General features: G+C 41.4%; 1 protein-coding gene across 7 annotated transcripts in view; it reads right to left on the reverse strand.

Annotated features, from left to right (window-relative positions):
- Positions 1-25,741, reverse strand: part of PTPRM (protein tyrosine phosphatase receptor type M) — a 729,462-nt gene that overhangs the window by 35,730 nt on the left and 667,991 nt on the right. For all 7 annotated transcript variants that reach the window (XM_050942101.1, XM_050942100.1, XM_050942099.1 and 4 more), the window contains one exon: positions 7,152-7,249. In XM_050942101.1, the coding sequence (XP_050798058.1) occupies positions 7,152-7,249 (98 nt within the window). The remainder of the gene's footprint in view (positions 1-7,151; positions 7,250-25,741) is intronic.

Below are 25,741 nucleotides of genomic sequence, written 5' to 3' on the forward strand. Positions count from 1 at the left end.
CTCAAATTGATCTGTCTAAATTGGATTAGTGAGAATTAAGATATTCATCTCAATTGAGGAATATTTTCTAGAGCATCCGTTCTACTGCAAACAAGGGAATGCAACAAAACACTGAAAACTAAATTCATCTTTGCTTGAAGTTACACCAGACAATGTTGTGCACATGTATGCTGCTGCTCTGCTCAATGAGGCACACGTTGTTGATTTGTGGACATCTTTATTCAATTATTACAAAAGAGTCCTTCTAGTTTCCTGGAGAGTAACAGTCAATTCTTTCCCCTGAGGACTCCTTCCCTGCTAAGCATGATGGAATAAGGCTAACTTGTTATTTCAGGTTATAAGTTTAGAAAGCAGAAATGTGTTTAGACTGCTAGACATAGAACGTTATTCCCTGATTGCCAGATTAACAATAGTTTTAAACTACGAGATTTTCTAATTTTTTAGTTTGGGATTCTGTTAAAAAACATATCTGCCATCATGTTCTGTTAAAAACAACTACCACCACCACCACTATGTATAGAAGTTACCAGGAAAAAATATATTTACGAATAAAATAAATACTAAATGGGGAATTACAATATTTTTAGTTGTACAGCACAGATTAGATAGGGCCTGGAGTCAGAGACTGGATTTAATGCATCTGTTGTTTTTCCCCATCTCTATATTTTTGTTTCCATCTTCAGAGATAAAAGAAATCTTAGTCATTGATGGTCATTAAAAAATCTATGACACTTCTCATAAGAACAAGTGTATTAACCCCAATGTCCAGAACTAATTCCAACCTGTGAAATTATGTCTTATTAAATTTCCCTGCAGTTTCAATTAGATAAAATATTCTACACTTTAACCTAAATATTAATGTAGAATTTTGTGTGCTGTTAAACAGTTACTGTGTTTCACCCTAGCAGTGGCTGCACTTCAGTAGTGGATTAAATGAACCTCATGTATAGTTTGCATACATTATGTATTAAAAGTGCTTTGGGATCCTTCTGCACATGAAATGCAATATAAATGCAGTATTATGAAGGTGCTTGGTAGAAGCTTTATGGTTAGAGTTCTATGCAAATATGGGCTATAACTCCCGTTTTACTCTAAAAGTGGGTGGCTAATTGGTGTGAAATTTCACACATGATTAGTTTTATGCCTATTAAATTTTACATGTAGTTTGTGTCTGGTTTCTCATTATACATGTATAATACAATGTCTTTGGAATTGTGATCTGGCTGATATTTGTCCTTGGCAGTCCTACTTTTCACTGTTGATGGATATCTTTTATGAACCAATGTCTGTTTAAACAAAAAATGGCAAATATGTGGATCCTGAGTAGATCTGGTGTAATGAATTAAAAAAAAACAAAACAGATTATGGACTTGGGGTCATTTTTAACCATTATTCACGTTATAATTAAAAATGTATGTGCTGTGCATCCAAGCTTGATTGATGAGTGCCAAGTGCATGGACATTTCATTGATGGGGGCTGGGTATACATAAAATCTTCTCTAACAGGAACCACCCTTTCCTGTCAGATTTTACCCTACAGTAGTTTCTTGGGCAGCCACTGGTTAAGAAGGGCTCACATGCAGCTGCTGGCAGGTAAAATCTTCTGCTTAGCCTCACGTATGTACCCACTCTTACTTACACTTTGAAACACTCTAGGATATTAATACCTCAAAAACATTTCTGTGAAATAGTTAAGATTGCTACACACATAACATACCCAAGACAAATCCATAACAGCAAGGATATGAAAAGTTAAAATACCTAACTGCACGTACTCCCTACTCTTCCCTCCATACCCTATTATTACCACAACTACCACACAACACAGATCATGTAGTGCAACCTTAACTCTGCGCTCATAAGGATGCCAGCCTATCGTCATCACTTTCAATTGCCATTCTGCAAACACTAAACTGCCATGTCCCAGTACAACTAACTACTACATCAAGCAACCATGGCTACTATTGTTGGGGAAAAATAATCCAATAAAGGAGTGTGGGCATATGTGTGGAAGAGGGGCAGAATTAAGGTTGCAACGCATAGTCTGTTGTATACAGTGGCTGTGGTAAAGATAAGGTATGCGTGAAGGAGTAGAGGAGAACAGGGGAAGGAGTAGAGGGTTACTGGCTTAACTATTCATTTCCTTGCTCTGTGTGTATGTCTCAGGTATGTTACATTATTGGAACCCTGCCTGCTTCCAAACTAATTTTTGTGTACTGTAGATAAATATTGTCAGAACTTGCTGGCTTTAGTTCTTGATAATAACTGTGACACTATCATTAACTTTTATGCTTCTAATATGATGCTTCTGCTTTGGTTTTATTTTGCATAATTATTTCTGCTGCCACCTGTTGGTGAATATTTCATGATACTAAAATAATGATAGAAAAACATGAGGACTAGCAGTGAATTTATATATCAGCTGCTTCTGTTGAGTTTCATCATTGCTTTCATCATTTATTTATTTCCAAACTCCTCCATCAAGCAAAAGGGTGTGGAAAGTGACTCCTGAAAGAATCTAATGTAAAGTGATGTGACAAGCCAATTGGATGCCTAACAAAAAATAAGTAACAGTTCAACGAGTGAAAAGGAGATTACAAGAAACTGATACAGGTACATGAGCAGAACTCTCCAGCTTTCCAAACCTTCACCATAAAGCTTTTGCGAAGGAAGTGATGTTTCAAGGTGTGAGATTCTATACAGGGCTCCAACAAGAATCAGAAGGGGACTTTGGCCAATATGATTCTGATGTAAGGGCCTAATCCAACTCCCACTGAAGTTAATGAAGCGGCTCCCGTTGACTTCAATGGGAGGATCGAGCTTTACATGCAGTCTTTGAGAACTGACAATGATGATTTGTTGTCTATGTTTGCTAATCATCCACATTTTTTTGGGATAAACATACCAGTTTCTAGAAGAAAAATCCCCCATGTTAAGCTAACTCCAACTCAGGAAAATAACTTGATTCACATTAAACAACTTCGTAGTTACACAGTTTAAACACAGAAAATTAGAGGTCTCTCAGATTAGCCTACTATTCTGGAATAGCTTTGTCTCTCTGGAGCATTTTTATGCGGTCTTGGCTTTATTTTCTACCCCCTAGTCAGTGGCTTGGAAAACTTTGATTCTGGCACTAAAACTGTCTGCATCTTATTCCTTAAGCGGAGTGTCATTTCTTGTATGCAAAACCTCATTTTAAATGAAAAATCTGGCCAATACCAACCTAATGAGGAAACAGATTTTTTATACATGCTATTAAAGAACTTGTAGTTTTTTGGTTGAGGCTCTCACATCTGTGTTAACCTCTCTTTGCCTCAAACCACTTCATCACCTGTTATCAAAGAACTGTTCATGGAAACTCAACAATGATTTTCCTAAACGACTGTGAGACCTCATTTAGATTTTTAATAAACAGTCACATTCTAACTAAATATGTTTAGAAATCATTAGCTTAAATTACCAGTGCAAAAGTCTCCTTTGGGAGCCTTGCAGATTTTGTGATAAGACTTCTGGCAGATGGATTGATATAACAACACAAGTGAGTTTTGAGTCTCCACACAAACAATGCAAATGTGAGTGACTGGGTAACAGGCTACTAGATAAAGAGCTAAATGTCCCTCAAGTAGGTTCATTAAAGAGGGAAAACAGTCAAAACAGATTTCTGTGCCATTTAAATACCAGGTGCACAGCAGTCTGCAGGTGCCAGAAAAACTGACAAGGGTCCCTTGCTGGAACACACAAGAGCTTAAAGGGATGCACGATTCTGACAAGTGTGTCTCAGATAATGACAGGTATTGGCAGATGTACCCTGACCCTGCTGGAGGGGAATGCAGGGAATGAGTCATCTGCAGCAGGTGCTTGCATTAGGGAAAGCCTCATGGTGGCTCCTCCACCAGCAATTAAAACAGCCCTGATGTATAATGCTCCAGGGCAAAAAGCAAGTGCGCAGAACTGATTTAATGACCATCCAGCCAGTCTTGGTAAACAAATACACACACCCCCTCTTAATGATTAATTCATGAAGGACGCACATTTATGTGAGGTACATATTAAATAGGTGTTCTTCTTTCCTTAAAAATAAGGTACTTTCCCTTGCTTTTCAACTTAAATAGAACAAGTGGTCTGTAAGCAAATCTGTAAATCTAATACTTGCAAATGCAACAAAAAAGTAAAACTTCAGAGTCAGGAAAGGTTACTGGGTTTGCCCTGCAGGAATTTGCCCTGTTGTCAAAACAGAAAATGATGACCACAATTCAAGGACAGAGCCCCATTAAACTCATTAATAATCAAAGTAGCACAGCCCTTTGTGCTCGGTGTTGAGAGACAGATGGCATGTTTGTAATTTAACTCCTTGGGGATGACAGCCCCATTTTAGGAATGTGATCACTTACAGGGCAAAGCTCAGGGGCTATTAACTACATTTCTTTGCGTGTCATAATCTCACTGTTCTTAAAATACAGTTTTCATTCCTTTTTAAAAACAGTATCACTGCTCCCTTATCGAGTGGATCTATATCTCGATAAGCTGCAACTTTGTATCCCAGGTGGACTGTTGTACCGTGGGCCCTACAGGATTTGCATGACGTAGGATGCATGATGGTACTGAAGCCTGCCTGCCTGCCTGTCTTTGGGATTTCTGCTTTTACCTGTGCAGAAGCACAATGGGGCCCCTGACAGCAGAAGTTGCTGAGGGGATGTGTTGAGTTAGTAAGAACTATTGTTGAGGGCTGAAGGATATGACCAAGATCTTCACTCTCTCCTCTGGGTGAAACCTGATAGTCCACTTGAGTTTATGCGGCAGAAAGCTGATTCTAAGATAATAATATACTGTTTCATCTGATAAACTGTTTTTGTCTTTAACGGCTTGTCTACATGGGGTCATCCAGGAAAGTTAATACAAATTAACTAAAAGGTGTGAATTTGAAGTGAGTTAGTTAAATTGCATTAATCCCCTCTGTGAATGCCCTTGTTCAGAAATGAAGGGGCCTTAATTCAGTCTAGTTTAATTGACTTCCAAAGTGAACTAAACTAAACCAAGTTAAGGCCATCTAACTTCTGAATTAACAGTGTACATACAGGGTTTAATGCAGTTTAATTTACTTCAAATTCACCGCTTTAGTTAAACGGGATAAATTTTCTGGGTATCCTCATGTAGACAAGCCCTAAGGTGGGGGAAATATCCCTTCTTGAGGGATTTCTAGATAAAGCTGCAACAAATTAAGTATACTTAAGAGTGTACTATTACAAATATATTTCTTTAATTTTGGTTTGAATGCAAGTGTGGCTGTCACATTGTTTAAGCCTATATTTGATTCACAGGACTGGATTTTTTAAGTGGCCTCAACCTAGTCTTTCTTTTTGCCTCGGCAATTAATGGTACCTGTGTTTTTGTAGCTGGTGTTAATTGCAGTCACAAATCCTATCATTTTGATGTCTAAGTACAGTACTGGTACTTGATCTGTGGGCAGTCTGAGACACCGAGATGTCTAAATGGTAGGATTTAAACTAACAATTAACCATAGACTCAAAATACAAGTACAATAAACTGAGAATGTAAAACTGAACTTGCAAACAAAAAGCTAGATCTGACAATCTGATGCATGATATTTAAAAATTGATCTCCCTATAATACAAACATTTTTCAGCAGAAAATGTCAACCACCTCATTACCAAGAAATTAAAAACATGCATCAAAACCATTTTGGCTCACAGCAGAATGTATGTACTGTTTCCCCATACTTCAGCAGTTAATGAAAATGCTGGATTTAGAGTAGCCAGTTTCTGCTGATTTCAGCTACGATTTTCAATGAGACATAGGAAAGTTAGGTGCTCTACTCTTATTGAATTTCCCTTAGAAAATCCTAGCTAAGATCTGATGCTAGCACAGAGACCCAGTAGTAAAATAAAATGGTCCATTATTGGTGTGTTTTAAAAAGAGAGTGGCTCTTTTGAATACCTGCTGAAAATCATATTAGCAACAAAGACATGACCAGGAGATAGGGTTGCCAACATCGTAATATTTAAAAGTTGGAAACTCCAGCAGGAGTATAGGTTCCTCCCCCATCCCACCTCTTCCCCTGAGGCCCCTCCTTTTCCCCCTAGAGCCCACTCCTACCTCCCCAACCCCATTTGTTCCTCTTCCCCCTACAGCTGGGTCAGAAGGGACTCGCCTGTGGAGCTGCGGCTGGGTGCTGCAGCAGCCCAACATAGGTAGGAGGCAGCCACGTCTGCATAGGGGCTGTCACACGTGATGACCTGGTGCTTCCCCACCTCCCCCGCCTGCAGTAACTGGACTTTGGGTGTCTGGTCAGTAGACTTGACCGAACACTGTCCAGTTCCCTATTCGATCGAACTTCCTGGTTGAAAACTGGCCACCGGGACACCCTACCAGGAGACCTTCTTCAGAAGCAATCTGTATGGAAAAAGGTGAAGTATCAAGTGACTAACTCCACTTTTTTCTTTATAAATCAATTCATGAATAAAACCTCCTGGTCAGCCCACTGATTCTATTTTCTGATTTCAGTGCACTTGTGAGTTAGGCTAATTGTTCCATTTACAGTGCACAGGGTAAAACAACATCTTCTTATTATTCCCACATGCAAGCAAATTTAAGTCATGTCTATGCTGAGCCACCCCTAGAAGCTCAAGTAAGCACAGGATTATGACCTGGACATGCAATTTGATTAAGTTCCTGGTTAAGAGGGCGAGTCATTTTTTACAGAGGGTAGGGAGGGGACAGGGGAATAAAAACATGATGGATTTTATCTAATGTATCACAGCACAGCTCTGTGCAACATGTGCAGTCTCAGAGTTTAATCTCTTGTCTGAACAATCAGGTCCAGAATTAATCTGAAAGAAGACTATGTAAATTGCCTCAGAAGGGTTTCCTTGATGCTTATTGTAAGTATTAATAATTAGGTGCACATAAAGTTATAATACTTTGCCTCTGTTGGCCAAATGTTATGAAATATTATCAAAACCAAGCCTTCAAGCCATCTTAAAATTAATTAACAATACACCTTTTAGTAGAAGAAGCGGTAAATATTTTATGTGTTATAGTCTGTGTACAAGCATCTTGTGGGTCTGTTATTTAATATCCAAAAGTAAACATCTCAAAAGTCTTTCATTATTGTAAGTGCAAAAATTACTTACCCTTCCTACTTCCACTAGATTTGTTACCATGACTATGCTGGCTGTGTTCTCATGCCACACCATTCTCCAGAAGTCATATATCGTCTCCTGCATTGGTCCTGAAATAGTATATCAAAGGTAAGGTTATTTTCTGAAAGTCTTGGGATTGGAAGCTTATCTCCAGGGAATTTTGAGAGACTGTTTTTATCTGTACATATCAGTATTGTCATATTTTTCATTTAGGATTGAATTTCTCTCACTATCCAGCCCACTAGCATTTAAGTTATTTCCTCCGCGCCCCCCGAAATAGTGCTGTGAAAGAGAGCTAGTTCTCCAACATTTAGATATTTATCACCATAATACCCAGAAGTGGCATTAGACAAATGGATAACATTACTCTTTCTGGTAACAATTTGATGATATTCTGGGGAAAGTATATATGGAATAAAATGAGTCTCAATGGACTATATGGCCTTTTCTAGTTTCAAATATTTTTCTTAGTGTTCATTATCAGATTACTCCAACACTTAAATTGTACTTTCTGAAGTAAAGCAGAGGTTATAGTTTTTTTGAGTTGCAGTATATCATTTTTAAAATAGTGGGGGAAATGGTAAAGATCCCTGGCATGACATGACAATAGTCTATTCTGCCACATTTATTCCGAGGAATGACCTTGAAAAATCAGTGTGCTTTAAAATTCAAAACCCTGCATGCTCAGGTCTTGGAGCATTGTGCTAAAAGTGGAGAGTCAATCCATTGTAGTACAGTATTGTAAATACTAATAACAGAAATGTAAAATTGCTAAATCGCCCACGTCACTGGTTTCATTTACTTCTACATCTTTTCTGTTACACATGGTATTCATCCCAACTTTTGGATCTGAAACCACTTCAAGGCAAAGAGAATAAACAGTTATAAAATAATGCCAATTACTAAAAACCTAGCATTCACAGTGAATTATCTACTGAACCTCTATACTTCAGTAAGCAATTAGTTGCTTATTCAGGAGAGTGCCATTAGTCTATTCATTACAAGACAAATAGACAAATTTATCCACCTTCCCTCTCTAAAAAACAGAGACCTACATGCTTGAAGCATTAATAAAGCCCTCGATTTATTTATTTATTTAATTTTCAATTAAATTAAAGGGTTGTGTCCAGTTGATAAGTTTTGACAGTGTGAAGCTTCTTTGGAAAGTGTTGTCATTCCTACACTCAGGATGGGAACATTATATTTATAAAATAATAATAATTTTACAGCAATTGAAATATCAAGTAATCACACCTCAATGGACTAGCTACAGCAGGGGTGGGCAAACTACGGCTCAGGGGCCACATCCAGCCCTTCAGCTGGTTTATACTGGCCCTCAAACTCCTGTTAGGGAGCGGGGTCTGGGGCTTGCCCTGCTCCTGTGCTCCAGATGGGGAACGGGATCCAAGGCCGCTTTGCGCGTGCATGCCAAGGCTCTTGGAAGCAGCAGCATGTCTCTTCTATGGCTCCTATGCTTAGGGGCAGCCAGGGGCGGCGCGCACTGCCCCCACCCCAAGCGCCACCCCCGCAGCTCTCATTGGCTGGGAACTGTTGCTAATGGGAGCTGCAGGGGCGTTGCCTGCGGGGCAGCGAACAGAGCCACCTGGTCACACCTCTGCATAGGAGCTGGAGGGGAACATGTTGCCGGTTGCAGGAGCTGCTTCAGGTAAGCGTCACCTGGAGCCTGCATCCCTGACCCTCTCCCGAACCCCAACCCCCTACCCCAGCCTGGAGCACTCTCCTGCCCTCTGAACCCCTTGGTTCCAGCCTGAAGCACCCTCCTACACCCCAAATCACTCATCCCCAGCCTCACCCCAGAGCCTGCACCTCCAGCTGGAGCCTTTCCCCTCTCCCCCACGCACCCCAACCCCCTGTCCCAGCCCGGAGCCCTCTCCCATACCCTGAACTCCTCATTTCTGGCCCTACCCCAGAGCGGCACACCCACCCCAGAGCCCGCACCACCTCCTGCACCCAACCCCAATTTCATGAGCATTCATGGCCCACCATACCATTTTCATACCAAGATGTGGCCCTCGGGCCAAAAAGTTTGCCCACCCCTGAGCTAGAGTGCAATGTTTTACAAAGACAGTGTCAACTTAAAAACCACACTTCTCTGCAAAATGTTTTTAAAATTTAATTTACATGTGACATTTAAAAGCACTATAATTATTTTCTTTAATACACAGAGATTATTTAAAAAAATGTTTCCTACTTCTCTGCTTTGTGCATTTGACAGCACTTTGTGTATAGTCAGTTTCACTGTTTTCCCCAGGGGCAGTCAGTTTTCCCTTTACTTGTGTAGGTGTTTCACATAACATTACAGGAGAAAAGGGCATTTAAAATAATCGGAAAATGTGATTGTAAGACCACATAAGTCTTCAGGCAGGTGTAGAACCTGAATCTATTTACTTCTACTTCAGTTTTTGAACTGTGCTAGATTCCAAGCTGATGGTGTGGACTTAAAAACTCAAGTCCATTTTTTAATTTAAAATGCAGAACATCTGATACTTTTAAGAAACACTGTGTTCTCAAACATGACAAGTTGAAATTATTCCTCAGCATTTGGAATCCTGAAGCTGAATATCTCACCTCATAAGTATCCTGTATATATTATTCAAGATTGATCTGTGCTCCATTTTCTTATGTTCCATTGATCATGTACATGATGGGTGAATTTTTGGTTTGTTTTATTTTTGTATTTTTATGTAATGTAAGTTTCAGTATGCTTTTTAGACAAAAAAAAAGGCAGAACATAATAGGACCGATCCCAGGCTCCATTAAATTGCTTTGTATTGCTGGAGAGGTGGAAAGTGACCTTGCAGCTTCTCTAATGGAGCAACTAAGAATATCTAAGGGACCAAGGTGGGGGTTGGACTGGTGAGTGAGGTGCTCTGCCAATCCCCACCCAGTAGAATGGTCCCCTAGGGAATTGTTTCAATGAGTGTAAATTAGAGCAGCCCTGTGGTTGCTGTAATATATGTCATGGGCTAATTCAGTCTCTCCACCCCAAGCTCAGGATCGGAGGAGGCATAAAGGTAACTCAGAGCAACTTTTGCCCCCCTCATTTCTGTTAGATATGCCAGGCATGAATTCAATACACCTGAGGACTGAGCCCAATGAATTAGTGCCTATGACCTTAGTGTAACTGAGGCGAGCCACCGAGCCGGCCAGCTTTTGGTTTCTTTTCCCTATTCATTAGAATTCCTGTTTATTTAGCAGATTTAATCCCCACTCCAAAGGAAAATGCAATGCAGTTTTAATTATGGAATCCTAGGGTGCCTCCATAACATGAAGCACATTGTGACACGATACAAAAAAATCTAGCCCTAGTTCCAAATATCTTTAATTCATCAACTGTCCACGTGATTTTTTTACCCCTTCTTCCAAGGGATATATCCAACATCTTAGCTGGGTGACTTGTAATTCATTGTTAGAGGCAAGGTCTAGTTGTTTGAGTACAGGATAAGGGTCCAAGAATTTATGAGCTTTAATCCTGACCTGACACCAACCAGTGATGCCAGACCCAGGAGTGGGAAAGGACATAGGGGCTAGAGCTCCTGCAATGACAATGTTGTGGGGACTCACCCTCATGTAAATTTGTGTATGCCTGGAGGAAGGTGGAATCAAGAGCGAGACCCAGAGGGTCTGGAGTGGTTCCTGCTGGACCCAGAATTGGGTCGGGAACAGTGAGCAGGAAGCTAGAGGGGCTGGAATGGGTCCAGGAGCAGCAGGAACTCTCCTTTGTAGCTGGACTCAGCTCCACTCCCCCTAAGTCTCAGTACCTCCCCCAACTCCTCTTTCTGTCCCTCTGCCCTTCCACTCTCCTGCACCCTGACAGCAGCTGTCTCTGGGCCTTCAGTGTGTCACTTAACCTTTCCATCTTTCTACTCCTAAGTTTTAAAATGGATATATAAATTGCAGGACATGTCTAAGCTGCTATGTAAGTCCAGGATTCAAACTCAGGCTCAAGCCTAACCCACACTTCTGTCTACACACAAATTGTGCTGACTCAAGGCCCCATGACCCCACGTTAGCGGAGGGTCCGAGGCTGAGCCAAGCTAAGACCCAGGGTTCAAGAGTACTGCTTTGCAGTATAGACATAGCCTCTCTAGACCTGTGGTCTGGGAGTCTACCAAAAGTATTCCACAATTCCATGGGCTGATTTTCTTTGCTCTGTGAACAGTTAAGTTTGGTGGACAGTTAAGTTTTCCCACACTGCATCATGAACAAAGGGCTAGAGCAGCCACATTCTGGGAGACTCCTAGGAAGCCTGGGATATGGGGGTTGGAACTGGGCCTGAGTAATGCACTATATGTGCAGGAACCCCAGGGTTGGGAACCCCACTTCACCAATTCCTAACCTGGGGTTACAAATGAGGGTAGATGCTCATACCCTAGGTCAACAAACCCAGGGTCTGCTAACTCAAGTTCTACTAGGCCTGGGCTTACACTGCAGTGCAGACATGCCCTAAGAGACAATAACAATGGGGACTAGCTGGGAGAAGGTGAGTAGGGAGTATCAGGTATATCATATCAGATATTAGTTAGTACCGATCTCATTTGACCCACGCTCTTGTCCTTGGCTCCTGAAGAAGGGGTAGCAATGGGAAGCTGTAATCAGTAGAGCTAGCTGGGAATTTTCCATCAAAATGTTTTATCCGTGGGAAAATATAGTTCCTGGAAAATCAAAAATTTTCAAAGGAAAATTTTAATTTTGTTGAAATTTTTCAATTTTTTGTTGGAAAATGGCATCAAAACAACTTGTTCTGGGTCAGTTTGTTAAACCTCAGGGCAAACCACTGTGTTGAACCACGAGAATTATGTGACCCTGGTGCAGCCTGGGACACATCGGCTGGCCTAAAGAAGAGAATGCTACGTAAGGTCCCTGACCTACAAATTCCATGAAACTCCACAGCAGCTCAATGTGGAATCGAGCCAAAATGAAACATTTAAATTCAGGAATGCAGAAACCTTTTGTTTTAAGTGCCAATGTCAAAATGAAAAGTTTCAACATTTCCAAAAGAATATTTTTCTGAAATTTCCATTCTATGAAAATCATAGAATCATAGAATATCAGGGTTGGAAGAGACCTCAAGAGGTCATCTAGTCCAACCCCTGCTCAAAGCAAGACCAATTCCCAACTAAATCATCCCAGCCAGACTTTGTCAAGCCTGACCTTAAAAACCTCTAAGATGGAGATTCCACCACCTCCCTAGGTAACGCATTCCAGTGCTTCACCACCCTCCTAGTGAAAACGTTTTTCCTAATATCCAACTTAAACCTCCCCCACTGCAACCTGAGACCATTATTCCTTGTTCTGTCATCTAGTACCACTGAGAAGAGTCTAGATCCATCCTCTTTGGAACCCCCTTTCAGGTAGCTGAAAGCATCTATCAAATCCCCCCTCATTCTTCTCCTCTGCAGACTAAACAACCCCAGTTCCCTCAGCCTCTCCTCATAAGTCATGTGCTCCAGCCCCCAATCATTTTTGGAGCCCTCCGCTGGACTCCTTCCAATTTTTCCACATCCTTCTTGTAGTGTGGGGCCCAAAACTGGACACAGTACTCCAGATGAGGCCTCGCCAATGTTGAATAGAGGGGAATGATCACGTCCCTCAATCTGCTGGCAATGCCATTACTGTTACAGCCCAGACTTTCTTCTTGTTGCTAACATACCTGAAGAAACCCGTCTTGTTACTCTTAACATCTCTTGCTAGCTGCAACTCCAAGTGTGATTTGGCCTTCCTGATTTCACTCCTGCATGCTTGAGCAATATTTTTATATTCCTCCCTGGTCATTTGTCCAATCTTCCACTTCTTGTAAGCTTCTTTTTTTGTGTTTAAGATCAGCAAGGATTTCACTGTTAAGCCATGCTGGTCACCTGTCATACTTACTATTCTTTCTATACATTGGGATGGTTTGTTTCTGCAACTTCAATAAGGATTCTTTAAAATACAGCCAGCTCTCTTGGACTCTTTTCCCCCTCATGTAATTCTCTCAGGGGATCCTGCCCATCAGTTCCCTGAGGGAGTCAAAGTCTGCTTTTCTGAAGTCCAGGGTCCATATTGTGCTGCTCTTCTTTCTTCCTTGTGTCAGGATCCTGAACTTGATCATCTCATGGTCACTGCCTCCCAGGTTCCTATCCACTTTTGCTTCGCCTACCAATTCTTCCTGGTTTGTGAGCAGCAGGTCAAGAAGAGCTCTGCCCCTACTTGATTCCTCCAGCACTTGCATCAGGAAATTGTCCCCTATACTTTCCAAAAACTTCCTGGATTGTCTGTCTGTGCACCGCTGTATTGCTCTCCCAGCAGATATCAGGGTGATTGAAGCCTCCCATGAGAACCAAGGCCTGCGATCTAGTAACGTCTGTTAGTTGCTGGAAGAAAGCCTCGTCCACCTCATCCCGCTGGTCTGATGGTCTATAGCAGACTCCCACCACGACATCACCCTTGTTGCTCACACTTCTAAACTTAATCCAAAGACTCTCAGGTTTTTCTGCAGTTTCATATCAGAGATCTGAGCAGTCATACTACTCTCTTACATACATTGAAACTCCCCCACCTTTTCCGCCCTGCCTGTTCCTCTTGAACAGTTTATATACACCCATGACAGTACTTCAGTCATGCGAGTTATCCTACCAAGTCTCTGTTATTCCAATCACATCATAGTTCCTTGACTGTACCAGGACTTTCAGTTCTCCCTGCTTGTTTCCCAGGCTTCTTGCATTTGTGTATAGGCACTTAAATAACTCGCTGATCATCCCACTTTCTCAGAATGAGACAGGAGTCCTTCTCTCTTGCACTCTCCTGCTTGTGCTTCTTCCTAGTATCCCATTTCCCCACTTACGTCAGGGCTTTGGTCTCCTTGCCCCGGTGAACCTAGTTTAAAGCCCTCTTCATTATATTGGCCAGCCTGCTTGCGAAGATGCTCTTCCCTCTCTTCGTTAGGTGGAGCTCATCTCTGCCTAGCACTCCTCCTTCTTGGAACACCATCCCACAGTCAAAGAATTCAAAGCCTTCTCTCCGACACCACCTGCGTAGCCATTCATTGACTTCCAAGATTCGACATCTCTACCCAGCCCTCTTCCTTGCACAGGGAAGATGGACGAGAACACCACTTGTGCCTCAAACTCCTTTATCCTTCTTCCCAGAGCCACATAATCTGCAGTGATTTGCTCAAGGTCATTCTTGGCAGTATCAAGTCAGGGCAAAAAACAAATGCCAGAATATCCATATTTCCTATGGGACAGAAATTCCAATTTTCAACCAGCTCTAGAAGTGGGGGAATAAATGGAAGCACAGCAAAGCAGCTGTCCACGCTGTTGTTGTAAGAGAATGGGATGCTTCAAGATCATGCAGTGGTTTACCTTCTCACTGGACCTGTGGGGTTTGGAGTTACAGATCCTCTGTCTAAGCAAACTTTTTTCTTCCCCTTCTGTGAAGCCACCATCCCTGAGTAACCGAAGTGGTGACGCAGGAAGAGACAGAGTATTTTTAGAATATTTTTTCCCCTTCTACAGGACCATCTGTGGCAATGGGCAGTTGGGCTATAGTCTAGAAGAGTGGCTCATTGACAGTTCTGGGATATTGGATATTTTGCAACTATTTGTACTTGACTTGAATCTTTTTCTCAGTAACCACAGTTTTCCTTGTGGGTTTCAAGACTTCTGTATTTCAGGTATTGAACTCACAAATCAAGCCAAGAAACAGCTCATAAGCACAGGTTACGTCTTGAAATTTTTTCATTTTCTGTTCTTAAGAAGAAGGGAAATAAAGATCATGAAAGAAATCAGGCTGAAAAAAGTTTTCATGAGAACAAGAATCCTAATGATAACAACTATGGCTTCAGAAGGAACTGAACAGGGTCAATCTTTCCTCCAACCATAATTCATTGTCTTTGTTTTCCTCATTCACGCTTCTTCAGCTTAGTTTTGCGTCACATTCTTCTTGGAACGAGTGATGCAAGAAATATCGTCTTCTGCAATGTCAGATGTGCTCTTCTCCATCTTGTCTGCCATAGTAAGATGGGGGGAAGTGGAGTCAGCTTATTCTTATAAGTGTTTTCCTGTTACATCCATCCACTCAACCAGCCTCCAAACTTCTTTCAGAGTCAGAACATTGCTGGGGAGCACGGGAGGATGGAGAAGAGGGAGGGAATAAGCTAGTTAAAAGTCTTTGAAAGTAATTCTTTCCTACCCTATTTTTCTTTTCTTCTTGACATTTTTAAAATTATTTTTTGACACCTGAAAAAATTATTACTCTGTCACCTGTTGCCAGACAGACCTGCAAAGCATTAGAGGCCAGGTAGGGGTGTAGAATTTATTGTCAAGAGCTGCACAATTTGATTGCAGAGACTCATGATGGAGGGGAGGGGGAGAGACAGAAAGAGAGAGACACTATAATTGTTATCAGGATCAAGTTTAGATGTTCACACAATAGGCAATAAGGTTATTTGGCAGTAGTTGCCCCCTTGTGGTCGTAAAAGTTCTGAAGGGAAGGTACTATATTTCTCAAACATTAAGCCTTTGGCACATTACATTAGCTATATAATATTGTAGTTGGTATCAAAGATCTCTAATGTGAAGAAAATCAGCAACTGAGCTCTTGCTTGATGCAACCAGAAGGTGCAAAGCAAAGGAAAGTAAGAATATAAATAAATATTTAAATGAAGTAGTGAATAAAACTGAAAGATATAAGCAATTTCATGACAAATTACCATTCGCTGTATTACCAGTAGTAGCGACAAGCCCGAAAGGATAAACACATAGTACGAGGTGAACAATCATGGAGCTTTAAAAAGAGGTTTAAACACTAACAACTGATATACTGTACAAAGAGACTTTCTACATCTTTCTTCTGTTATGCTTGGTATTGTATGATCCAATTCCTACACCTGATATTTTTCATTGAGTCAGGTGAACAGTTTAAGAGATAAACTTACCTGGAATCTGAAATATTGAAGTTCAGAAAGAAATGAGAAGCAAAAAGTAAACTGGTATCAAACTGTATTGCTATAAAAAGCAAATGGAGCCAATGTGCATCAAGAGCCCCAGGTCCTTTAAATTGCCGCCAGGGGAAGCTGATCCATGCTGGTACGCCGTACCGGGGCGTCCCAGCTTACTTTCACCTCTGGTCACAAGCCTTACCTAAAGCCTACTACTGATGAGACATGAATACAACTGCAATGATTTGGGATTGTCAAGTATTGTGTTTCTAGTTAAGAGTGCTCTAAAATGGAATGTTTGCATCTGGAATTTTAGTTCCCCACACAGTTCACAGGATTTGGGTCTGGGATTTTGGTACAAAGAAAAGGGGCAGCTGGATTCTGAGCTGAACCAGAAATTTCCCCAGCTTCTATTCATACTGAGGCTTGTAATTTCATACAAGTGGCTTTTCACTTTCTAGATAAGAAATTAAAAGATACAGTATAAATAACAAGAACGTAGGAATGGCCATACTGGGGTAGACCAATGGTCCATCTAGCCCAGTATGCTGTCTTCTGACAGTGGTGGATGGTTGGTGCCAGATGCTTTAGAGGGAGTGAACAGAACCAGGCAATTTATCGAGTGATCCATCCCATCGTCCAGTTCCAGTTCCTAGCAGTCAGATGTTTAAGGACACCCAGAGCATGGATTGTGTCACTAGACATCTTGGCTAATAGCCACCAATCGACCTATCCTCCATGAACTTATCTAATTCTTTTTTTTTAACCCAGTTATACTTTTGGCCTTCAAAACATCCTCTGGCAATGAGTTCCACAGGTTAACTTGCAGTGTGTGAAGAAGTACTTCCTAATCTTTGTTTAAAATCTGCTGCCTACTAATTTCATTGGGTGATCCCTGGCTCGTGTGTTATCTAAAAGAATAAATAACATTTCCTTATTCACTTGCTCCACACTATTCACGATTTTATAGACTCTATTATATCTCACCGCAGTCATCTCTTTTCCAAGCTGAACAGTTCCAATCTTTTTAATCTCTCCTTTCTGGAAGCTGTGCCATACCCCTAATCATTTTTATTGCCTTTCTCTGTACTCTTCCCAATTATTACATCTTATTACATTGGTGGACGTGCAGGTGAATGAACTGGTGATGGTATGGCTGATCTGGACCATAGTAACTCTATCCGCACCATAGTAACTCTAGCTCAGGAACCAATCCATGCAACAAACCTCGATGCCAACTCTGCTCACATATCTACACCAGCGACACCATCACAGGAAACTAACCAGATCACCCATACCATCACCAGTTCATTCAACTGCACGTCCACCAATGTAATATATGCCATCATATGCCAGTAATGCCCCTCTGCTATGTACATCGGCCAAACTGGACAGTCCCTACGGAAAAGGATAAATGGACCCAAATCAGATATTAGGAATGGCAATATACAAAAACCTGTAGGAGAACACTTCAACCTTCCTGGCCACACTATAGCAGACCTTAAGGTGGCCATCCTGCAGCAAAAAAACTTCAGGACCAGACTTCAAAGAGAAACTGCTGAGCTTCAGTTCATCTGCAAATTTGACACCATCAGCTCAGGATTAAACAAAGACTGTGAATGGCTTGCCAACTACAAAACCAGTTTCTCCTTCCTTGGTTTTCACACCTCAACTGCTAGAACAGGGCCTCATCCTCCCTGATTGAACTAACCTCATTATCTCTAGCTTGCCTGCATATATATACCTGCCCCTGGAAATTTCCACTACATGCATCTGACGAAGTGGGTATTCACCCACAAAAGCTCATGCTCCAAAACGTCTGTTAGTCTATAAGGTGCCACAGGATTCTTTGCTGCTTGTACAGATCCAGACTAACACGGCTACCCCTCTGATGGTTGAAAGCTCGTGGGCCATCTGCCAAAATCCCTTTCTAAAGGGCTGATGAGTCTGAAGGAAGATGGTGATGGAGCAGAGAGCTCGCCTTGTTGCAGTCTTCGGTGCTTTCTTGGTGGCTCGTAGGATAATTAGTGGAACAATGGCTGTGGTGGTAGTTATTATCTCTGTTATTGTAGTCTCGAGCATTCTCTCCATGAAGATGGGGTATATATACACCCAATGAGTAGAGGCTGGCACAAGAATCTTTCAGCGAGTAGAGTGCCTCAATTTTTTTCTCACTGAAGAGGGTATTCCCTTCGAAGGGAGGCTTTGCATTGTTGCCTGTATCTCTTTAGGGACCCCAGATGTCTGTAACCAGGAGCTTCCTCTCTAAATATTGGAGATTGAGGTCAGAATTTGAGACCCAATGGTAAGTGTCCAATGTGATCATGCAGAGTTGTAAGCATAGGTAGGTGGACCATATGATGGGTACCAGTGCTCCCTCCGGGGAGAATATGGATCCTGGGTATGGAAGGGTCTCTATGAAGCCCTGGAAGTCCTATCAGGGCTAGATTGTTATGGTGAGGCTCCTGCTGGAATAGGGCCATCTCTTGGTTCTCCTCCAAGAACTGTTCTCACTCAAGTGGTGAGATTGTTAGCATCACCTGTGTGAGGGTGGCGCCGCTGGAGTTGGGCTAGGGAGAGCATCCTGATATCATAGCTCTGCTGCAGATCTGGACTGGGAAGTGGTGGATGGATGATGTTTTGATATCTCATACTAACACTTGGTCTAACAGCATCAGGGACTCGAGCTGAGTAGATCATCAGATCCTCTAGAACTGCATTTCTTGGTTTTACTGGAGGAGAGCTTACTGGTGTCTTCAGTTACAGGACCGATGATGAAGTCTTAGTGCATTGTGCGGGTGTAGAGAGCATGCACTCATTACTATCTTTGCGGTGCTCAGAGGACAGTTATGGAGAAGAAGCTCCCAGTACCATCAGTGTCTGCCTGATTTCACCATGAGCTCCAAGTGAAAACCTGTGTAGGGCATGGAGCCTTGCTCAAACCTGAAGTAAGGGGAAAAGCCTCTCTCCTCTTTCAGGAATTATGAGCAGATATCTCTGCTCTCAAGTACTTCTCCTTACCCTGTCTGTGCTCCACCCTTGGTGGAGTTATTCAGCTTGGCAAGGCATTTTGCCAGTGCCAATGGAGTACTGCTTGGACGTCCTTGGCAATGACTTGGAGAATGGGAGGGCCCACGAAACCACTCCAGGTCCCAGGCCAGCTCTAAGGTATCGACGGAGCTGGAACTCCTGAGCCTGCCTGGTGCGAGGGGGAAACAAACACACACTTAAATGGGATGTGTGTCTCTCCTAAACAGTAAAGGCAAGTGTCATGAGAGTCGCTCACCGGAAAGACCAGGGGACAGGCAAGACAAGGTCTGAAGCATAGAACCCTGGCATAATGCTCTGGCATCAGAGAGAGAAAGGGTGGGGAAGGAACTCCCTCCCCCCACATAACTCTAACTAAACTAGACATAAGCAAACGATCTAAAAATTAAATATTCACAATTATTTACAAGTAAACATCAAGTAGCAGTAGAGAATACGGGCACAGGAAGATTCCGTCTCAGACTGTGAACAGTAGAAGATGACTTGAAGAGACAGTTGGTCCATATCATCACTTATGCCATTGGTTCACAGAATGAGGAGACACTGAGCACAGGCATGGACCAATAGATACTGCTGTTGAAAATTTTCTGTCCCGGGTACACCTAAAATTTTCTGTCCCGGGACTGTTGTACCTTCCCTTCCTCACATGCTGGAGAATTATTCAGTCTGAGATATCATTAAACTGTGATGGCCCATCCAGGCAGAACATGCTACACACAATGGTTATGAGCTTGCATACAGGGCAATCTTTCCAATCTGCTACAATTCTTTTAAGGATGTCAGCACATCAGTGGCTAAAGAAAAATTGGTTGATATAATCTGGACTTTCAAAGAGCTCGCAAGAGTTTACTAAGAAAACTAAGAAGTCCCCAAAGGTGAAATTCCTGTGCACCTCTTAAGTCCCACATAAGCCCTCCAATAGGGCCGACACCATCTGGTATAGTAAATCATATGGTCTTGTCCAACTGTACTTACACAGGATGTGGCAAAATTTGGCCTTAAGTAATGACTAAGAGCTAAAGTGCTACCTATTAATTGCTGAATTTGTGGAAGGCACACATGGCTATTAATTATTTTTTGTTTCCAATACCATCCACAATGTGACTGTGCTGAATAAACAGGAAAAGAGACACAGTCTCTGCCTCAGAAGGCTTCACACTAGAGAAATATCTCTTCAGATCTCCCTTCCCCTGCAGAAAAAGTGCTTAGAAAACATATTCTCTTCTTCACAGATTCTATTTCTTTTCTAATATGTACTATTTTGTGCTTTGTGAGTTAGGATTTTACCAGAACATCATGACATAAACCATAATCAAACAGATTTTCTCCAGATTCATTTACTTCTAGTTTGAAACTGGGCATTAAAATATGTTCTATCACAAATCAAACTCTCTCATAACTTTAACTGTATTTAGTCCCCAGTTTCTTTTTTTGACGTTTAAAAATGATATGATGCTCCTATTTCCACATAATTCCACAGCAGTTGATCTGATTCAGATGAGTTAACTAGGATTTATACTTTAACTATTAATTTTAAGCTGAATTTTTCATGATTTGCACACCCTATATGGACTGTTAATAAGAAACAGATTTTACTAAATCTTGTTAACACGATGTTTCAAGAAAACACTTAATGCAATTTTAATATCTAACATAAATGCCCTGAACTGTGCAGCAAGATACTGTCTGGTGTACCCTCTTTGCAAAAAACTCCTTCTGACCAGCCAAGCACCGTGGAGAGTACTTTTCTGATTATCAGGCAGGAGCCAAGCCCTACATATTACTACCCAGCTAGCCAGAACCCTTTGTTGTCTAATTGACTTTGGTAATTAGACACAGGGTTAAAATTCCAAAAGTGCTTAAGTAATTCAGGAGCCTAAGGCCCACTGACTTTCAATGAGACTAAGGCTCCCCAACTGCAACTCATTTGGACACGGGGCATGGCCCAGGCCAGTGCACTAGCTCCTTCTGTGTCTATACAGGGATTCTGTACTAGAGCTTACACAGAATTAGGGAAGTGATTCTCTAAATCCTCTGCTTCTCCTCCAACTCCATGAGAACATGGAAGGACTTAGCCCGTAATGTGCCTTCTACAATGTACTGAAGCTATGAGCCGTGGCACCAGTGGTTCATGGAATGTGTGCATCTGTCTTCACTTCACCCTGGAATGGATCTTTAGCTTAACTAAATAGCTACTCTGAATTTCCTGGCAGTTTAGAATAGAAGTGACTGAATAACATCTCCTGAAAAATTTATACAACAAATTTCACAATCCTTAAACAAAAATATTTACTCAATTCAGAAAACTGGGTAAATTAATTAATTAATAAAGCATAGATAAATTTTCCCCTGTATTTTGCCCATCTCTAGTTTACAAACAGATGCAGGAATATCACAAATTTCTCTTCACTATTTATTTATGTGTGTTTGTATTGCAGTAGTGTCTAGAAGCTCCAGTTAGGGATTGGGACTCTGTTGTGCTAGGAACTGTATACACATTAAAATAAAAAGAGTGTTCCTGTCCCCACAGAGTTTAAAATCTAAGCACATGATAAGAGGCAACAGAATGGAGGACAGGGTTGGAGTGAACAAACTAGGTTTGGTACAATGTGTAGCAGCCACAACATGCCAACTCCCTAGCCACTTATGGCAGTATCAGCTATCCCTGGCCAACATTAATATTTCCATCCAGTTCACACACAAGACATAGCTGCACTTAGATATATTATTAAATCCAAGGCCAGCCTTTGCTTGTGCACGTTTCGCAGGTGCTATTTAAGACAATATCAGCTCTATTTGTTCTGTATCAACAAAATAAAATGAAATGTCATATGATTTTCCAAAGAACGAACTGCTGTTCTCTGTAATATCTTTTGACTACTCAGAAACACTATACTGTGGGAACATACCAAAAGCCAACAATATCAGTGGTCTAGCTAATCCAGAGATGCTGTCTCTAACAGTGGGCAATGCTGGATGCAGGTGAAGGCACAAATCTCTGTACATAATACACCTGGCCAGTTGTGCTGAATTAGACCACGAAAGGAAGTTTCCGGCTTCTGATCTTGGCTGGTGATTGATTTAAGCCTTTGCAAATTTATCCTGGCTAGTATAACTGCAGAATCTTTACTTATTCATAGAATAAATGTTCAGTCCTTTTTGGACTCTTACTAATCTATTTGTCTCAATTATAATAATTCACAGAAGAAAAAGTATTATCTTCTGCGTAATTACTGATCATCCACATATTCCAAATGGTCAAGTCTCAAACAGAAGATTCTGAAAGACAAGGAATTTATTTTGTAAAGAGGATGTCGCACACAAGTATCTAGCTTGAGAGTATGAAGTAAATGATTTGTTGGATTGGAGAATTAGTACCATAATGTAATGGAGACTCATCAATATTAACAATGGATGTGAGCTTTAAGGTCATTTTGTCCCCCCGACAGTGAGGGGTTTGTTGGGGAATGGACAATGCAACTTATTCTAAGAGTTTTCTTTTCTTTTGTTCTTTTTTGTTTTAATTTATTCAGCTGGTCGAATCAAGCATATAATTATCCCCTAATGCTTATAATTACTTTTCTTTAACTCAACAATATGATTTCATATTGGCTATTTGTTTCTTATATTTTTTTTCAAAAGAACACACTGCGAATGAATGTCGTCGAAATCTGTGTTCTATGTGTTCAGGTGGCATGTTTCTTAAACTTGTGCTGGGAGTTTAAATAAGGGGAACCATTCCAATAGTGTAGCCTGGATAGTATTATCTTATACTGAAAATACTAAATGAGCATACCTGCCCAGGAATGACGCTTAGTAGCTGCAGAGGGAATCTCTACAAAGCCTTCATCTCAACATGCAACTGCACAGAAGACACAATGCAGATGCATCAAGAAATACAACATTAATCCAATCAGCCTATATAAAGGCAGTGTTTTGATTTTACCCAAAGTACTATATCTGCCGGTGGTTATCACAACTTGGGACGAATGTAATTGCATGGAAAGTTGCAGAAAAAAAAGACGATAGGTTTCAAAGACTTGGATTCAGGTTCAGAAAAACTGTTGTATTTGTTGTTGGAAAAGGAAATACATTTTGTTTTTGAACTCAATGAACTGTTGTTTTTCAGGAAATGAGGCAACCAAAGGCCTCCTCACATCAAGTGCTACGCTTCCTTTAGACTGCTGAAGCCTGGCTGGAAACTAGGATTCAGAGAGGTCCTAGAGAACACAGCGGGGAAGCAGACGTTTTGAACTTATGATTTCTACAGAAGCTATCTTTCTCTACTCCTTTCTGTGCCCTAACACATGATGACTGATAGGTACATTAGTAGTACTGCACCAAGAGTTTTCCATCCCTTCCCTCATCAATCCCAAAATAGGGCAGCATTCTTCAGCCAGGAGGGGAACCAAATAATCAGACAATTTTTTTCACGAAACACACAGAAAAATCATGGACACATCTAGAGTAGTACAAATTCCTAAATTTCCACACTATATACAGTTCTTTCCTGGACAAAACTTTCAGCCAAAAAGAGGACATGTGCTAGTCCACTAGGGATTTGAGAAGCTTCTGAACCAAGAAGCACAGTCTGCCAAGGATTTTGTTTTTTAAAGTTTATTTGGACCTTGGCTCATAAGACCAACATGCTCACTACCTAGATTTTCAGGAAGTCATAAAAGTAAATTATCTGCCTGCAAAAACTGGCTTATAGTCTCATTTTAAAATATTTTACTTCTCACAAAAATATTTTTCTAATTTCTGTAACAGTGAATATTTTCCCAGAGCCTTGAATCATCTCCCTCTGTGTAAATGACATGACAAAACAGTCTCATTGCTTTCAGCTGAAAAGCTGCTTCCTCCTAGTCAACAGAGTTAGATCTTGTATATTTCTCTACACAATTCTGGCATGGAGTAAGTTCATATGTAAGAATCTTTCTTCAGTATTCTAGGTTGGCTTCACAACAGAGAAATAAAGCCAACATGATGTTGTTGAATCAGGGATCTATAAATATTGCCAGGATATATGCACTCCTCCAACTTCTTATTGTTCTTCACAGGAGGGTCTGCTTTTGTTTTCACTAACTGGACTGCATCAGTATCACATGAGCCAAACACCAGCAATCAAATAAAAGAAACAGCATGTCTGAGACCAGGAAACTCATTCCTCACAACTATATAATCAATTATTAATATTTAGCACTTTTGTAGCTTGTTCACATCTTCAATGCACTTTTTAAAAGCGTTTTAAGTTTTCTCACTCTCTCTAAAAGGTGATCATAGAAGTATTGTTATCCATATTTTACATGGGTTCCTGAAGCCTCTTGGGCCCATTTGCTTGGGGGGGGGGGGGCTAAAGTTTGTGCATCTACCTAGGGATGCATTCCTTGGCTACTTTCCTCCCACGCTAATAATCCATCCTGACCACACATACTGAGCTGAAGAAAGGCACTGCTGGTTTCTATAGGCTGGTAGGTCTAATAGCCTGGGGCAAACAATCATCCATGCCCAGTTCTGTTTGTAGCCTTTATCTCAGGGCTCTGTTTATTTTTCAACACATAAACAAAAAGAAAAATAGAACAATAACAAAAAGCAACAGTCCTGTTCTCAACTGAGTTTGAGGGGCCCTTTGGTCTCCAGTAGTTGAATGACTTCAGAATTTTCCCAGCTACGGTTGCAAACTCTGACTGAAGTTATTCTGGGATTTTCCCCCCAACATGACGTAATGTCATTTTCTTAAAATATCCCATTAAAATGTCCTGGATTGCTTTCAGTGACCACTGGGAGATCAATGCCAATTATGGGAGACTCCAGGCCAATCCTGGAGGGTTGGCAACCTTATTCCCAGCCAAGGAGGGTCCACAGGGCCTGGCTTTCCTCTTATGGCCTTCTGTTGCAGTCACAGGAAGGTGCACTTCCCGTGCTCTCCTACGAGGCTCCCTTGTGGAGCTGGGGCCCTCATTTATATCCCTCAGCTGAGAATCATCAGACTCAGTCAATTACTAGATGCTGTTCAGCAGGGTCAGCTGGTTCACAGAATCTGCCTGCTGGGCTTCTCTCCAGAACAGGGCTGGCTGCTCCCTGACTCTTAAAGGGGCAGATCACCCTGTCACAGTGTCCTCATGGTTTGTCAGAGGTTCCACATTTAGGGCTTTCTGCAACTAAGAGGAAGAAGGAGGGAAGCATTTGATCCTCTAGAGTGTGTACAAAACCACCACACTAGATTATTAGCACAAGGACTAGACTAATCAGGAAACCATTAAAACACCAACAGCTCTCACACAGTTATTACTGTTATCTCTGCTTTTAAGTACAGAATGGGAAAAACTCTGCTACTCTCAGATACCACTGCATGGTAACTGTTGATAAATGTTGACTTGTTAATGGCTGCCACTGTTTACAATACACAGTAGGTATTTCCTCTTTTCAGTGATATAAAGCTCCCATCATAACTCACAAACTAAAAAGTCCACCTCAGCAGTAGACAATGTTCCATCACACCAGGACCTAGTTTAGAGAGGTCAAGAACTAGTATACTGCACTGGCAACAGCAGAGAGCAACAGACTCAAATGCTGAGGAGGAAGAGCTGCC

The sequence above is a fragment of the Gopherus flavomarginatus genome, chromosome 2 (assembly GCF_025201925.1).
Source record: "Gopherus flavomarginatus isolate rGopFla2 chromosome 2, rGopFla2.mat.asm, whole genome shotgun sequence".
Classification (NCBI taxonomy): domain Eukaryota; kingdom Metazoa; phylum Chordata; order Testudines; family Testudinidae; genus Gopherus; species Gopherus flavomarginatus.